The following is a 16,501-nucleotide window of genomic DNA, read 5'->3' on the forward strand; positions in this document are numbered from 1 at the left end:
GCAAAACACTAAGTTTCCAGTTTCCAAGTTCTATGGAAAACACACACACACACACACACACACACACACACACACACACACACACACACACACACACACACACACACACATATACACACACACTAAGATGCAATTGTTTTATATTATTAATAATATGACTTCATATTCTATGTTAATGTGGCAAATAATTAAGTAGCTTGTTCATTTCCTAATATTTATAGTAATATGTTCAATTGTTTTGTTATCAATGTTATCATTTTTGTTTGTCTCACAATGTGATAATCATTTTCCAATGATAAAAAAGAAGAAATAAAAAGTATACATCAAAAGCATAGCAAAAAGGAAATTAAAACAGTGTAAAGTATAGTTTATAAAAATACTCCAGATAGAATCCTCTGCAAGTTAAAAAGTTTTCGCTTTATTTTAAAATATTTAAGTGTAATTAGTATAATTACATGGAAATGATGGTTATTATTTTGAGCTGAGCAATAATTATACTCTGACCTTTATCAGGTGTGTGGCAAAAAATGTGTTTAAACCACGATTTCTCAGGGTAAAGTAGTTCACTCTTTGTTTTACTGGGAGATTCACACTATTAACAAACCATTAATAAATCATTAACTAAGACCTTTAGCTTAATTTACTTATTATCTTCTTAGTGATGGTTAGTAAGGTGGTATTGTGTAGGATTAGGTATGTACTGTATAATAAGATCATATGTTATAGGTACTAATAAACAGTTAATATTTAAGCAGGTAATAAGCCAGCAGTGAATGTGAATTTGATACTTAAACTAAAGTGTTACAGGAAAGAATGTCAGACTGCAGCTCTAATGTGTGCTAAATAACAAAATCAGGTCACACTTCACTATAAGGTTGTATTCGTAAATATTATTGCATTTACTAACATGACCAAACCGTGAACAATATATTTATTACAGCATTTATTACAGTATTACTGCATATTCATCTTGGTTCTTTATTCACAGTGCAGGAACTAATGTTAACAAGCGTGAATTTAGATTTGAATAATACATTAATAAATGTTGAACTACTGTATGACTAATAAACACTCTACATGTATTGTTCAGTATTAGTACATGTTAATAAATAAATACATTAACTAATGAAACCTTATTGTAAAGTGTGACCCAAAAGAACAGAGAAATATATCTTATGGCCCGTTTCCACTGAGTGGTTCGGTACTGTTCGGTACGCTTTTATGGCCGTTTTCACTGTAAAAAGGTACCTAAAAGTGAACCGTACCGTACCACTTTTTGGGTACCCTTTGCAAAGGGCACCAAGCACAACAAAAGGTACCAAAAGGCAGAGCAAGACGCGCAACTGAGCGCTATTGGTTTACAGAGTTACGTCACTAGCTCGTGCACAAGCCGGGAGAATGAAAACAAAGGAAGCGGCATTTTTAAATACACAATCGAGACATTACACCGTAATAATATATACATATAATAACGAGCTGTGATCGACCCAAGCTTAACCTTTCCAAGTTAAAACCTTGTTTGAACGGCCACAAAGCTAAGAAGAAGAGCAGAATCTACCCTGTGCCCCATAGTGTGTCCCGCTGCTTGTCTATATTTGAAATAACGAACTTGTTGAGCTGATGATAATAACACGCAGATGACTAATGAACTGCTTCTGACATCCCTCTCACGTTTGTCTGTTTCTGAAAGGATTGGAAGTACGAAAAACAAAGGAGCAAAAGATTTTTTTCAGCAACCTAAAACATGAACAAACTGCCATGTTTAACTATAATCATCACCTTTTGGACTATTATGAACTCGGAATTACAGATAAACCAGCAGTTAATCATGTGAATTTGATACTTAAACTAAAGTGTTACAGAAAAGAGTGTCAGACTGCAACTCTAATGTGTGCTAAATAACAAAATCAGGTCACACTTTACAATAGGGTTGTATTAGTAAATGTGAATGTATTTACTAATAAGAACAAACAGTGAAAAATACATTTACTACAGTATTTATTCATGTTAGTTAATGAAAATAAAGTTAGTTCATATAAACTTACAGGGCTTTAACTGATGTTAACAGGCATGAATTAAAATTTGAATAATGCATTATTAAATGTTGAACTACTGTATGACTAATAAACGCTCTACATGTATTGTTCAGTATTAGTACATGTTATTAAATAAATACATTGACTAATGAAACCTTATTGTAAAGTGTTACCCAAAAAAACAGAGAAATATATCTTATGGCCCGTTTCCACTGAGTGGTTTGGTACTGTTCGGTACGCTTTTATGGCCGATTTCACTGTAAAAAGGGACCTAAAAGTGAACCGTAACGTACCACTTTTTGGGTACCCTTTGCAAAGGGCACCTAGCACAACAAAAGGGTACCAAAAGGTGGAGCAAGACGCGCAACTGAGCGCTATTGGTTTACAGAGTTACATCACTAGCTCGTGCACAAGCCGGGAGAATGAAAACAAAGGAAGCGGCATTTTTAAATACACAATCGAGACATTACACCGTAATAATTTATACATATAATAACGAGCCGTGATCGACCCAAGCTTAACCTTTCCAAGTTAAAACCTTGTTTGAACGGCCACAAAGCTAAGAAGAAGAGCAGAATCTACCCTGTGCCCCATAGTGTGCCCCGCTGCTTGTCTATATTTGAAATAACGAACTTGTTGTGCTGATGATAATAACGCACAGATGACTAATGAACTGCTTCTGACATCCAATCCTTTCAGAAACAGACAAACGTGAGAGGGAAGTGCGAAAAAGCAAAGGAGCAAATGATTTTTTTCAGCAAGCTAAAACATGAACAAACTGCCATGTTTAACTATAATCATCACCTTTTGGACTATTATGAACTCAGAATGACAGATAAACCAGCAGTTAATCATGTGAATTTGATACTTAAACTAAAGTGTTACAGAAAAGAGTGTCAGACTGCAACTCTAATGTGTGCTAAATAACAAAATCAGGTCACACTTCACTATAAGGTTGTATTAGTAAATGTATTTACTAATCTGAATACGAACAAACAGTGAAAAATACATTTACTACAGTATTTATTCATGTTAGTTAATGAAAATAAAGTTAGTTTATGTAAACTCACAGGGCTTTAACTGATGTTAACAGGCATGAATTAAAATTTGAATAATGCATTATTAAATGTTGAACTACTGTATGATTAATAAATGCTCTACATGTATTGTTCATCATTAGTTCATGCTAGTAAATAAATCCATTAACTAATGAAACCTTATTGTAAAATTTGATTAGAGAAATAGATAAATCCTGCATGTTTTTTTTATTATTGTGCAGCTGTACACACTGCTTCAGTCTCAGCCGGATGCAGCGCTGCAGATCTCTAAGCAGGTATGTTGGCAGGGGACTCTGATGCGGCTGTTTGTCCGGAGCCCTGGGAGCGACGGAGGTTCATGTCGTGGTGACGCTGCCAGTCTGGGGAGTTTGGAACTGAGCCGCAGCAGCGGAGGAAACCGTCTGGAGCCGCCTCTGGAGCGCAGGCCTCTGGGAGACAGCGTAAACCGGCTGAATGAAGAGCGGGACAGTGTTTCAGACAGCAGGTCCATAGACAGCCTGGACAACGGAGAGCTCATGTCTCTGTCCGACACGCCGGTGGACGCACACACACCTAAAACCTGGGCCGGGAAATCAGGAGTGCTGAGTTTAGATCTGTCCCAGCTGGATCACGGGGACAGCGGCAGTCAGACTCCTGGCAGTATGCCGAGCACGCCGTCGCCTCTGGAGAACGCCAAACCTTTCCCTGGAGCTTCCTCTCTCAACGATGACAACTTCCTGTTCAGTGACAACATGTCTCTGGGGGAATCGTTTAACAGTGAGGTGAGTTTGGAGAACAGGTTGTGATGTTACTTAATACGAATAGTGTTTTGTAGGATTTTACACTGTAAGGTCCACCCAGATGGCCCAGTGAAGGTGTCCACTGGTGGATGAAGAGTCACTGCCTGTTCGGTCTTTCCAGTGCACAATGTTGATTTTCTTCAAATTTAACTCATATCTGACTCCATTTTGAAAATGAGGTGGTTTAGAATATTAGTATATTTAGCTTTAGTTTTATCTGTCTTCAATCATAAAACATTAAGAAGATTAGATCAATATCCCTGCTGAAAAATCCAGCTTAAACCAGCCTAGGCTGGTTGGCTGGTTTTAGCTGGTTGACCAGCCTTGTTTTAGAGGGGTTTTGGCCATTTCCAGTCTGGTCTTAGCTGGTCAGACTGGAAAATGACCTGCTAAATCCAGCTAAACAGCCTGGTTTAAGCTGGACATAGCTGGTTTTGGCTGGGCTCCCAGCCTGGCTAGGCTGGTAAAGCTGGTTTTAACTGGTCATTTTCCAGCCTGACCAGCTAAGACCAGGCTGGAAATGGCTGGAAACCAGCCTGGAAATGGCCAAAACCCCTCTAAAACCAGGCTGGTCGACCAGCTAAAACCAGCCAACCGGCCTAGGCTGGTTTAAGCTGGTTTTTTCAGTAGAGATATAATTTAGATAAATGTTTGAACCTTTTGTCTTCACTCGCAACTGTTACATTTGTTCATTCGGATAATCCTGTCGCTCAGAGGAATCGCCCCGCCCGATGGTGTCCCTCACGGTCACACTCTCGTCAGTCTTGATTATTAAACAGAGGTAATTGACTAATACTTTTTGATAGCCGCTCCTATGCTTGCTCATTCTAAAGTATTTAGAATATTTATGAAGAACAACATTTTAGGAGGTTGAAAACAAGGACAACTTTAAAAAGTTTGTGTATGTCTGTCTGTGGTGTAAAACCTTGATCAGACTCTAAAACAATGTCAGGATATTAATCAATTTAAAAGTTGTACAAATATATATTATTAAAGGAATATAATGATGAAGGTGATTGAAAAAGGGTAAAAAGAGAAAGGTATGATGAAATTTTAATTATTTTCTCTCTCTGGGTTTGTTACGAAATGTAAAGGTACGAATGGAATCAAACATATGGTTTGTCGGGGTTGCCAAAAGGATGAATTGTGTTTCATGTAAAAAGAGGAGATAAGCAAAGGAAGAAATAAGTTTGGGTAATGGACGAATGCTATATGTGGTAATGGGGTGGGAAAATAATAAGCTTGTGCTTCAGCCCACTCCATTTTTGACCATGTTGAAATGTATTTTATGTAAGATATTTTGTTCGAAAATAAATAAATCAAATCAAACTATTTTCTAATAACCAATTTCTTTTGCCTTTGCTATGATGATGATGATGATGATGATATATAATATTTTGCTAGTTAATTTGCATGATAATAGTATTCCTCTTAAATTGGAATAGGAAATGAGGAAGGAATTGTCATGTTGTTGATAAAAGTGATGTGTTGTTAAATGTAGCTCTAAATGTGTGCATGTAGTCTGGAACAGTGTATGTGAATCTGCTTGTTTCTATGCTGTGTCCAGCGCTCAGAGGAGGAGTTGTCGCGTGTCCTGCTGGAGGTGGTGTTGTGTGTTATGTGGAGAGGGGTGGAGGGCTCCGATGACTCCGCCTGGCTGGACAGAGGACAGGTTTTCTCCGCCCTCACCAAACTGGGCACTGCTAATGAGCTGCTGCTGCCCGTGGACCACATCAAACTCAGGTCAGACCACAGCTTTATCTTCACTGCAGCTATAGACTAGTGATACACTGAAATATTAGTTTAACAGAAACATAGGATTACAGTTTTTATTTAACAAAAGCCCAAACTGAACATTTTAATGCTGGAAATTATGGGATTGTTCACTCAAAACTCAAAATTCTGTCATCATTTACTCACCCTTTACTAGTTCCAACTCTTTATGAGTTTCTATCTTCTGTGAACACAAAAGGAGATATTTTGAAGAATGCTGAAAACTTCTAACCATTAACTTCCATAGTATTTATTAGGATGTCAGTGGTAAAGGTTGGTGATGCAGTGGCGCAGTAGGTAGTGCTGTCGCCTCACAGCAAGAAGGTCGCTGGTTCGAGCCTCGGCTGGGTCAGTTGGCGTTTCTGTGTGAAGTTTGCATGTTCTCCCCGCATTCGCGTGGGTTTCCTCCACAGTCCAAAGACATGCGGTACAGGTGAATTGGGAAGGCTAAATTGTGCGTAGTGTTTGAGTGTGTGTGAGTGAGTGTGTATGGATGTTTCCCAGAGATGGTTGGCAGCTGGTAGGGCATCCGCTGCGTAAAACATGCTGGATAAGTTGGTGGTTTATTTCACTGTGGCGACCCCGGATTAATAAAGGGACTAAGCCGAAAAGAAAAACAATGAACGAACGAACGAACGAACGAACGAACGAACGAACGAACGAACAAACGAACGAATGGTTACAGGTTTCTGTACAGGTAGGTCAGCTTTTCTTTTGGTTGTCAACAAAAGAAACTTTTGTGGTTTGGAACCACTTGAGGCCGAGTAAATAGAGAAATTTTCATTTTTGGTTGAGGTATCCCTTTAATTAAGACTGTTATTTTATATTAAAATCAGTTTACTGTAAATAAGGGTTGACACTGTACTCAACTTTTTGCAATTTTTAATTAATAAATGGCATCCTTTCACTAGAAATATAAAATCAATAGCTCAAATACAGTGTTTTGCAAAAGTTTAGGAACAGTTTGCAGATTCGGTACAATTGTGAATGATTTTAACAAAATAAGAGCGCTCATACAAAATGCGTGTTTTTATTTTTATTTTGTGAAATATTTTACATGAAAGATGTTTACATGTCTTACTGAAGACAGAAAAATAGATAAAAGTATTAAAGTAACCCTCTGCAAAAATCACAGAACATCGAGTAACAAGGCCGAGGACTATTTTAATTGTTTCAGCTATTAGTTTTGGACCATGTGTAAACATCTTTAATGGAGAATGTCGTACTCAGGACAGTACAAAATAATAAATACCAGACGTTTTGTTACAATTATTCACATTTTTACTGAATCTACAGTACACAGGGGTTCCCAAACTTTCTCATAACAATTAATTTAAACTCAGTATTTCTTTTAGTTACACACATACATGTGCTTATCTTTATAAGAGAGCTTAGATCTCTTATAGCGTAAAACTGACTGATTCACAGCCTAAAAGAAGAGGAATCAGAAATTACGTGCCCTTGTTATTTTACCTTGAATTATTCCTTTTCTCTAGTATTTATTTACTGGAATTCTAATATTAGAATTTGAGTGTTGCAATTAGTTTGCATTGTCAAATGGTTTGATTTGTTTTACACAACAGTAAAACATGGCTGGTCACTTTCTGAGGTTGTAGTGTTGCTTTCTCTTCCCTGACATAATATGTAGTATATTTTTTTCAATATCACACATCCCTAATGACTACAAACACAAGTATTAGTCTGAACCAGTTTTTCTGGTTTGCTCTTGTGTGTTCAGTCTGATGGAGAGGATGCTGGAGTGGGCTGTGACTGATAACCGTGAGGCGTCGGCGGTCACTCTGCCGCAGCACACAGAGAACGCGGTGCGCCTCCTGCATGTGGTGCAGGATTTCCTGCAGGCGGAGGGTCTGGTGAATCCAGCTCTGTGGACGGAGAAGCTTCTGGAGGAGACGGTGACCCTGATGGATGGGCTGATGGTGTGGTACGCGTCTGGCACACAGTGGCTGCAGCTCTCTCAGGTGGGGCTGAGACTGCTGCTTGGCTTCATGGCGCAGGAAGACCCACAGGTCAGGCAGCATAACTCATCTATACACACGCTACCCAACCTATACAACTAACAATCCATCTAAAAATAAAAATCATTTAACAGAAGAAAAATGTATTAACTCTATTTACCAGTATGGTTTAATTATCTTCCTAAAATCATTACTATAACATTTGTTTAAAAGTTCTCTATGTGATTATGCATAAATGTGTGTTGTGCATTGTTTATTATAGTCTTTTTTAAAGAAAAGTTATACTAATAAAAAAGTATATGTGTATATATATATATATATATATATATATATATATATATATATAACTAGAGTTTGCTTGTTTCAACTTGCCATTTAAAATATGTGGCTAAGAAATAACAAAATTTTATGAACTTTAATGTTTTCCACTGTGAAAGTCGAAAATTTCATTTGTGATGGTCTTAAAAGGGTCTTAAAGTCAATGACTAAAAATTACACTTGACTTGGTGAAACCTGCAGAAACCCTGTGAAATGGGACCAGTATGATTATTGTTATATATATATATATATATATATATATTGAAATTTATTTTATGAAGTTTATTTTATTTAGCCAAGGATGGATTTTATTGATCGAAAGTATGGAAGCTTGTTTCTGCCACAGAATAATTAAAGAATAATTGTGACTTACTGGAAACAATTTTGATTATTTATTTTTTTATTCAGAATTGATTATTTTGTCATTCAGAATTTGAAGTTTACATTAAGTTTTGATTATCTTAAATAAAATGTATAAAAACTGATTTGATAACAATTGTAATTAAAAGCTAAAAGAGATTTTAATTTCAATTTAAAAAAAAATTATATTAAATAATAATAAAAATTGTATTTCTAAAATTGTTATAAACACTTATATAATTTTATTTTGTTTGTTTATGTGTTGTCATTTGAAAGTGTTTGTTCTGTTTTTGTTTGAAAAATGCAAATGGAAAAAATTAAGCATATAACAAAATTCTTAAAACTTTATAAAAAATTTTTTATTTAATAATAGAAGTACAAAGCTAAAGGAGATTTTATCCTGCAGTTCATATAATATCTTGCAATTTTAAGTTTAGGTGTCACAATTATACTTTTAAAAAAAAAATGTTATTCTCAAAAATATTTTAGAAGAGTTTCCACTTATCTTACAAACAAAGAGTTTTCTTGTAAATCTGATTTCACTATTTGGAATTACACGAAACAACAATTCGAAAATTTAGCAAGAATAGCAAATAATTATAATAAGTAAATTCAATTGTGAGGGGTGAAAAGCCTGACTTTTTATGTGATGAAAATAAAAAAATAAGTTTTTAAATGCAATTTTCAATTTTTTTTTAATTACCTTCACTTTCCTTACAAATAAGTGTTGTATTTTAATTCTAATTTCACATTTTGAAATTTTTTAAAAATTTTATTAATTAAAATTAATTTAATAATTTAATTGCTTTTTGTTTTTCTCAGAATTGCAAATAATTATAATAAATAAGTTCATTTGTGGTAAAAAAGGGAAAACAAGCCTGATTTTTGCATGTGGTGGAAAAAATCTGGAAATAAAAAAAACAAAAATCGTACCAATTCCAAACCTTTGAGAACAGCACTGTATATTGCTACTATTACCCAAAGACATGCTCCAGTACTATAAGCCTTTAATAATTCACTTCGGCAGGTGTGTGCTATGGCCACAGCCAAGCTGAACGGCATCCTGCAGACGAAAACAGTGAACTCTCAGGACGAGGCGTGTTATCTCCTTGGCCGTGTGGAGGGAATCCTGCGGCGTTCGCTGAGCGAGGAGCAGATCGAGGACACGTACTCGTTTCTAGTGCCTCTCCTGCGAACTCTCCTGTCCAAAATCCACAAGCTGCTGTACATGGAGCTGCATCTGCCATCCCTCCCCGACACCAATGGCAGCCCGTCCTTCTTCGAGGATTTCCAGCAGTACGTCACTTCACCTGAGTGGAGGGTCTACCTGGATAAATACGTAAGAGACTTTTACCTCATCATCAACCAAAATCTACAGCTTTCGAGAGATGTTTTTTTAAATAAATAACGCACAGTTGAAGTCAGAATTATTAGCACTCCTGAATTATTAGCCCCCTTGTATATGTAAACCCATTTCTAAACATAATAGTTTTAATAATTCATGTCTAATAACTGATTTCATTTATCTTTGCCATGATGATGTATATAATGTTACTATATTTTTTCAAGATTCTAGTAATCAGCTTAAATTGATATTTGATAATATGCTATATAATTTACTTGCACATTAATGTGAGTGGTGTAAGGTCATATGGTGTGTTTTGTAAATCTGCATGCTGTGCTTGTGTTTTATCAGATCATCCCCTACATGAAGCAGTATGAGATTGAGACGTTCAGTCAGGGTCATGAAAACATGGCTCTCTACTGGAAGGACTGTTATGAAGCCTTCATGCTCAATCTGCATCGCCGGGACCGAGACCGAGGAGAGAGCAAGATACGCTTTCAGGTACCAAAGAAAGAACTGCATGCTTTGATTGAGCATTATTAAAGGATGCATTACAGTGACCAAACGTGACAATACATTTGTTCATCAAAACTAATCATTAAAGTGTCATAGTATTCACAAGATTTTAAGCAGCACAACTGTTTTCAGAACTGATTCGAAGTTAAGTTTTTAAATCTATTCAAATACAAAAAAAATATTTTTCAATAGTTTCTTTTACTTTGGCTGAAATAAAAAAACTGTTTTTAATTTTAATAAATATTTATTCAAATGTACAATTAAAAGCAATAGTAATGTCAAAAGTATTAGCCCCCTTAAGACTTAGGAGAAACTTTGGGCCTTATCATACAGTAGTAAGGCGCAAGATGTGTTTGGTGCGATTTGTTGCTATTTTCAGACCAGCGCAACTGTAATTTTCATGTTTTGCGCCCTGTTGTTTAAATAGCAAATCCATTTGCGCCACTTTGTGGACTCATGGGTATGCTGGTCTATAAAGGAGGTGTGTTAAGGTGCATTATTGCTATTTTGAGGAACTGAAATAGACTGCGCCATTGATCGACTAAAAGCTGGTCTAAAGATCAGTGCAGAGAGCGTTAGTAATGCAGCTATGCAGGTCCAAAACCCGTACACATTGCTTAATACACACAAGATGTACAGCAATACAAAATATCTTTACATATGAAAAAAATAAAGGATTAAAATGTAACAAAAATGATTATTTCCTACATAATTATATAAACCACTACCTCCATGACTTCTTCATCCCGGGGGGCTTTTTTCAGTTTCTTAATGACAATTTGCGTTTGTATAATGTTATTATTATTAGCAGTATTGTTTATTATATGCATATTTGTTTGAATAAAAACAAGTTTAGATTTGTCCACCTATTGGGTTTTGGAGACGTATGCATCACCATATTGGGTATAAGAACAGGACGTGTGTTTTGTGACCACACTTCATTATTATAGTTCTTTTATTGGTTTGCTGGAAATTAGAACTGAATTTAGTAATAGTTTTGAAACAAACCTTTGTTCTTAACAATAAAAAAAATTAAATATGTAGGCTTCAGCGGAGGGCGTACAACACCATTTCCTTATCCACGAAAGTTAAAGAGTAAAAGTAAAGTAAAGAGACAGTAAAGAGGCTGAATGGTGGAGGCTCATTCTTTATCCTCGCGCTGCAGATGGTCTGTTTACTCGCTAGTGAAGCGTTCAAGTTGCCACTTACAAAGTCCGCCATGTAAATAGCAAATTCACCATGGCGCAACGCAACTGACTCTTAAAGGGAATGTGACTCTGATTGGTTTAATGCATGTTATGCTCAAAACACATCCATAACTCAATAATAGAATAAGCTCAACCCTGTTAGATCATGCGCCTGGGCACAAACCTTATTTTTCTGCCTTTAAAATAGCAAAAGTGGATTCGGACACGCCCTTAATGCTTTTGCGCCAAGTGCTTTAGATTTTGTGCCTAGATCATTAAAATAGAGCCCTTTGTTGACAATAGAAGACTGTTATATGTTTAATAAGTAATGTACAGAATAGAATAATTTCGTATTTATTGCATAAAATTAAATAGCATTTAAAAATTATTTTATTTAGTTTAATAATTATTTTTTAATTAAGCAGATACTTGAATAACAGTAAGTACATGACATGTGAAGTACATAGTATAATCTGCTGGGTTTGAACAGAATAATACTGGAATACAGTTATGTAAACAACCAAAACATAACCAACCATAATTGACCCCACAAACAAAAATATGAAAAAAATATGCTCATTAATGAAAGAAAAAGAAAACCGAGGGGATGGGGGGAATGTTCCATCTACAAAGAAGGTATGGTCTCGACAAAAGAAATCGCAGCGTTCCACATATAAAATAAACTGGTCTCTAATGGAATTTTTAGTTTTTTTCTTAATGGAAAAAAGACACTAGATCTTTCAACCAGGACAGATTTGCAGGGGCACATGAAGATTTCCAAATTGAACAATATTTGCGTCCTGGTTAACAATGAGACGAAAGCGATAAAATCGGTATGCTGCGTATTATAGTAACCGCCAATAGGGCTAAACCAAAAATTGCAATTAATGGTAAATATTCCTATTTAACAGTCATCAGACCTTTTGATTTGCAAACACTTTCCCGTTGTGCGTTCTCCAGGAGCAGTTTGTAGAGCCGTTCAGCCGTCGAGGACGTCAGGAGAACCTGCGGTACAACAGCATGCTGAAGCAGATGCACACTCAGACCAGCGGCGTCCTCAGACAATGGAGAGCGGCGCGCAGAGGACTCTTCTGTGAGAGAGGACCATGGGTCGACAAGTGAGCGCTTCTGAACAGCACACACAGCAGGAGGAGATTATAGTTGTGCTGGAGATTTGCGCATTTCCTTTTAAAAATTTATATTATTTTTGAAAAATTATATTATATTCCTCTCCTACTGAAACAGCCGCTTACTTTCATGTATTTCGAAAGAAAGGGATGAATAAACATGTTGTAAATCCAGCAGCTCTGATCGCTCCTGCAGCGTAGACTAAACATGGTGGCACCCATCACCAGTCATATATCAAATAATATGATCATTATTAATCTTACGCAAATATAAGATTCTGAATTTGACATATTACACAGGGAAAATCAGGATGTTTAGCGATATTTACAGAAAAGGGAAAAAGGATACGATATATTCATAGATCATTGGGACTCCTGTATGTCATGTGATAAGCTAGACACATTGCCATGGGATCTTTAAATAATGATCACAATAAAAAATGAATTCTGTTACAGCAAATATCTCCCTTTGCATGGGACTTTGATCATTGTAGCTTCAAATATTGCTCATGCTCAAAGCGCAATGTTAAAAATGTGAAAATAAGTTATTAATAATAATGGTACATTAATAATAATGGTGATTTTATATGATCATTTTGCCAGGATATAACATTAACTCAAAGCTCTCTGCTTGTGTGTTGCAGACAGCTGAAGGACATACACTGGAAGCTCTCTAGCGCTGAAAACTACTCCCGCATGCGACTCAAACTGGTGCGCAATTACAACTTTGACACCCACAGGGAAGCCAGTGCCCTGAGAGACAACCTGGGTAAGGCACACACACTCAGAAACAGCCATTTATGAACCGTTTGTGACTTTAGTGATTGTCGTTTGCTGAGATGAGTGGTCTTGTGTGTGTTTGTCCAGGTGTGCAGCACCAGCAGGTGAATGCAGAGTCGCTGTTATTAGAGGCAGTGAAGCAGGTGAAGGTCAGTGATCTGGAGGACGACATTCTGGAGCTCCTGGAGGAGGATCCTGCATCAGCCAATCAGTGAGTCTCACTGCTGACTGACACGAGCATTGGCCAATCACTGAAACACACTTGAACTTAATAACTAGAAAGGGACAGAGTGTAATATACAGTTAAATACAAGTGTACAAGTGCTGTTTAATGGAGAGAAATTTTTTTTCGACACATTTTTAAATGGTAGTTTTAATAATTCATTTCTAATAACTGATTTCTTTTATCTTTGCCATGATGACGGTACATCATATTTTATTAGTAGTTTTGCGAGGTACTGGTATTCCACTTAAAGTGCTATTTAAAGGCTTAACCAGGTTAACAAGGTAAACATATATATATACGTATATGTGTGTGTGTATATATAGATATGTGTGTGTATATATAGATATATATATATATATATATATATATATATATATATATATATATATGTATATGTATATGTATATATATATATATATATATATATATGTATATGTATATGTATGTTTGTATGTGTATATGTATATATATATATATATATATATATATATATATATATATATATATATATATATATATATATATATATATATATATATATATATATATATATATATATATATATATATATATATATATATATATATATATATATATATATATATATATATATATATATAGGGCAGCTTGGTGGCGCAGTGGGTGGCACAACTGCCTCACAGCAAGAAGGTCGCTGGTTCGAGCCCTGGGTATACATATATGCATACACTCACACACATTTTGTGGACGACAAGCTGGCTCAGTGGTTATTACTGTTGCCTCACAGCAAAGAGGGTCACTGGTTCGAGTCCCAGCTGGGCAAGTTGGCATCTTGTGTGGAGTTTGCATGTGCTCCCTGTGTTGGCGTGGGTTTCTTCCGGGTGCTCCGGTTTTCCCCACAGTCCAGACACATGCGCCATAGGTGAATTGAATAAACTAAATTGGTTTATGTGTGTGAATCAGTGTGTATGGCTGTTTCCCAGTACTGGGTTGCAGCTGGAAGGGTTGCGCTGTGTAAAACACATGCTGGATAAGTTGGCCATTCATTCCGCTGTGGTGACCCCTGATGAATGGACTAAGCTGAAGGAAAATTAATGAATATACATTTTGTAACAAGAACTAACAAAGTGCTGAATTCTTAATAGCATTTATTGCAAGTAGTCATATAGTTTAATAATGTTAACCAATGTTGACTTGATCTTTATGTTTGCAAATGCTAAAGACCTGATGTTGTTATTTAATTTTAATAAATGAATTATGTAAAGTGATACCATCATATTTTTATAAAAAAAAAAAATAAAATATCTGTGAATTTTTTAATTCAAACCTGAATGTTTAGCATCATTACTTCAGTCTTCAGTGTCAAATCATTTTAATATGCTTATTTGATGGTCATGAAACTGTTGATATCAGTCGTGCTGCATAATATTCAGTATAATAAGTTGAAAGTTATATTTAACTCTTTTATAACATTATAAATGTCTTTCCTGTCATGAATGTGTTTTTGCTGAATAGATCTGTGAATTGGTTTTAAAACTGCTCTATCTGTAGGGCGGATTCAGAAGAGGCGGGTCAGAAGGAGAAGCTGGTGATCTCTGAGGACTGTGAACTGGTGACGGTGGTGGATGTTTATCCTGGTCGACTGGAGCTCACAACTCAACACATCTACTTCTACGACAGCAGCGCAGAGAAAGAGGAAGGTCAGGACGAATTGCTGAAATACAGCTGTTTGAACAAGTGTTTGAGGAAATAGGCTTGCCACAATAATCAATATACAGTTGAAGTCAAAATTATTCATCTTCTCGTGATTTATTTATTTATTTTATTATTTTTTCAAATATTTCCCAAATGGTGTTTAACACAGCAAGGGAATTTTCACAGTATTTTCTATGATATTTTTTCTTCTGAAGAAAGTCTTATTTGTTTTATTTCAGCTAGAATAAAAACAGTTTACAATTTTTCTAAAATCATTTTAAGGTCAATATTATTAGCCCCCTTAAGTTATATGTTTTTTGTTTCATTATGTAATTATTATACAGTAGCATAAAACAATATCACTTATCACAATACTTTCTGTGACAGTATATCACACTACAAGACTTTTTTTATTTTTATCATTACAGGCCTATGAGGAAAGTGATTCCTCTGACAGTGTGTATTATTTTTTCAGGTGTCGGTCAGGACTTTAAATGGCCTCTGTCTCAGATCCGAGAGATTCACCTGCGCAGGTACAACCTCCGGCGCTCGGCTCTGGAGATCTTCCTCATCGACCAGACCAACTATTTCCTCAACTTCAAGAAGGAGGTCAGCAATATTCTGTCATCTGCTTTCTATCTTTTCTTAATGAATGTAATTGTTATGATCACCAGCAATTTAGCCCTCGCGGATCACTAGAGAACACTCCCTGTCATTCTCACGAACTACATATCCCATCATGCATTGCAGTCACACACCAGGTTTCAGGTCACACCTTGATTATACACAGAACTGAAGCTCATTATGACTGATTACTGGGACTATATATATATATATATATATATATATATATATATATATATATATATATATATATATATATATATATATATATATATATATATATATATATCGCACACACACATACACGCATCCAGTGCTGAGTCTTGTTTTCATAGTGAGCATTACTGTTGTTTTGCCACCTGCCTCGACCTCTTCGCCTGTGACCACGATTACTCTTTTGGATTACTCTTATGCTACCGTTTGCTCCCATATTAGCCTTCCCTCCCTGACTATATTTAAATAACTGCATTTGGATTCTCACCTCTCTTGTCACCCAAGTTATTACAGAAATGATGTGTGTCAATGCTTAAAGGCGCAGTTCACCCAAAAACTGCAGGTCATTCAAGATGTAGGTGACTAATGTTCTTCAGTAGAAGATTAAAGAAGATTTTGAGTTGGATCTTGGTGATTCATATAATGGCAGTGAATGGTTACAGGTTTTGTTTAAATGTAAGAAATTGACCATTATTTACAATATTACAATACTATATTTCAGTACATCA

General features: G+C 35.8%; 1 protein-coding gene across 2 annotated transcripts in view; it reads left to right on the plus strand.

Annotated features, from left to right (window-relative positions):
• nbeal1 (neurobeachin-like 1) overlaps positions 1–16,501 on the plus strand; it is a 136,955-nt gene that overhangs the window by 81,589 nt on the left and 38,865 nt on the right. For both annotated transcript variants that reach the window (XM_056459402.1, XM_056459403.1), the window contains 10 exons: positions 3,316–3,855; positions 5,441–5,616; positions 7,385–7,673; positions 9,328–9,639; positions 9,997–10,146; positions 12,309–12,466; positions 13,120–13,244; positions 13,343–13,466; positions 15,012–15,160; positions 15,631–15,764. In XM_056459402.1, coding sequence (XP_056315377.1) covers positions 3,316–3,855; positions 5,441–5,616; positions 7,385–7,673; positions 9,328–9,639; positions 9,997–10,146; positions 12,309–12,466; positions 13,120–13,244; positions 13,343–13,466; positions 15,012–15,160; positions 15,631–15,764 — 2,157 coding nt within the window. The remainder of the gene's footprint in view (positions 1–3,315; positions 3,856–5,440; positions 5,617–7,384; positions 7,674–9,327; positions 9,640–9,996; positions 10,147–12,308; positions 12,467–13,119; positions 13,245–13,342; positions 13,467–15,011; positions 15,161–15,630; positions 15,765–16,501) is intronic.

This window comes from Danio aesculapii, chromosome 6 (genome assembly GCF_903798145.1).
Source record: "Danio aesculapii chromosome 6, fDanAes4.1, whole genome shotgun sequence".
Taxonomy (NCBI): domain Eukaryota; kingdom Metazoa; phylum Chordata; class Actinopteri; order Cypriniformes; family Danionidae; genus Danio; species Danio aesculapii.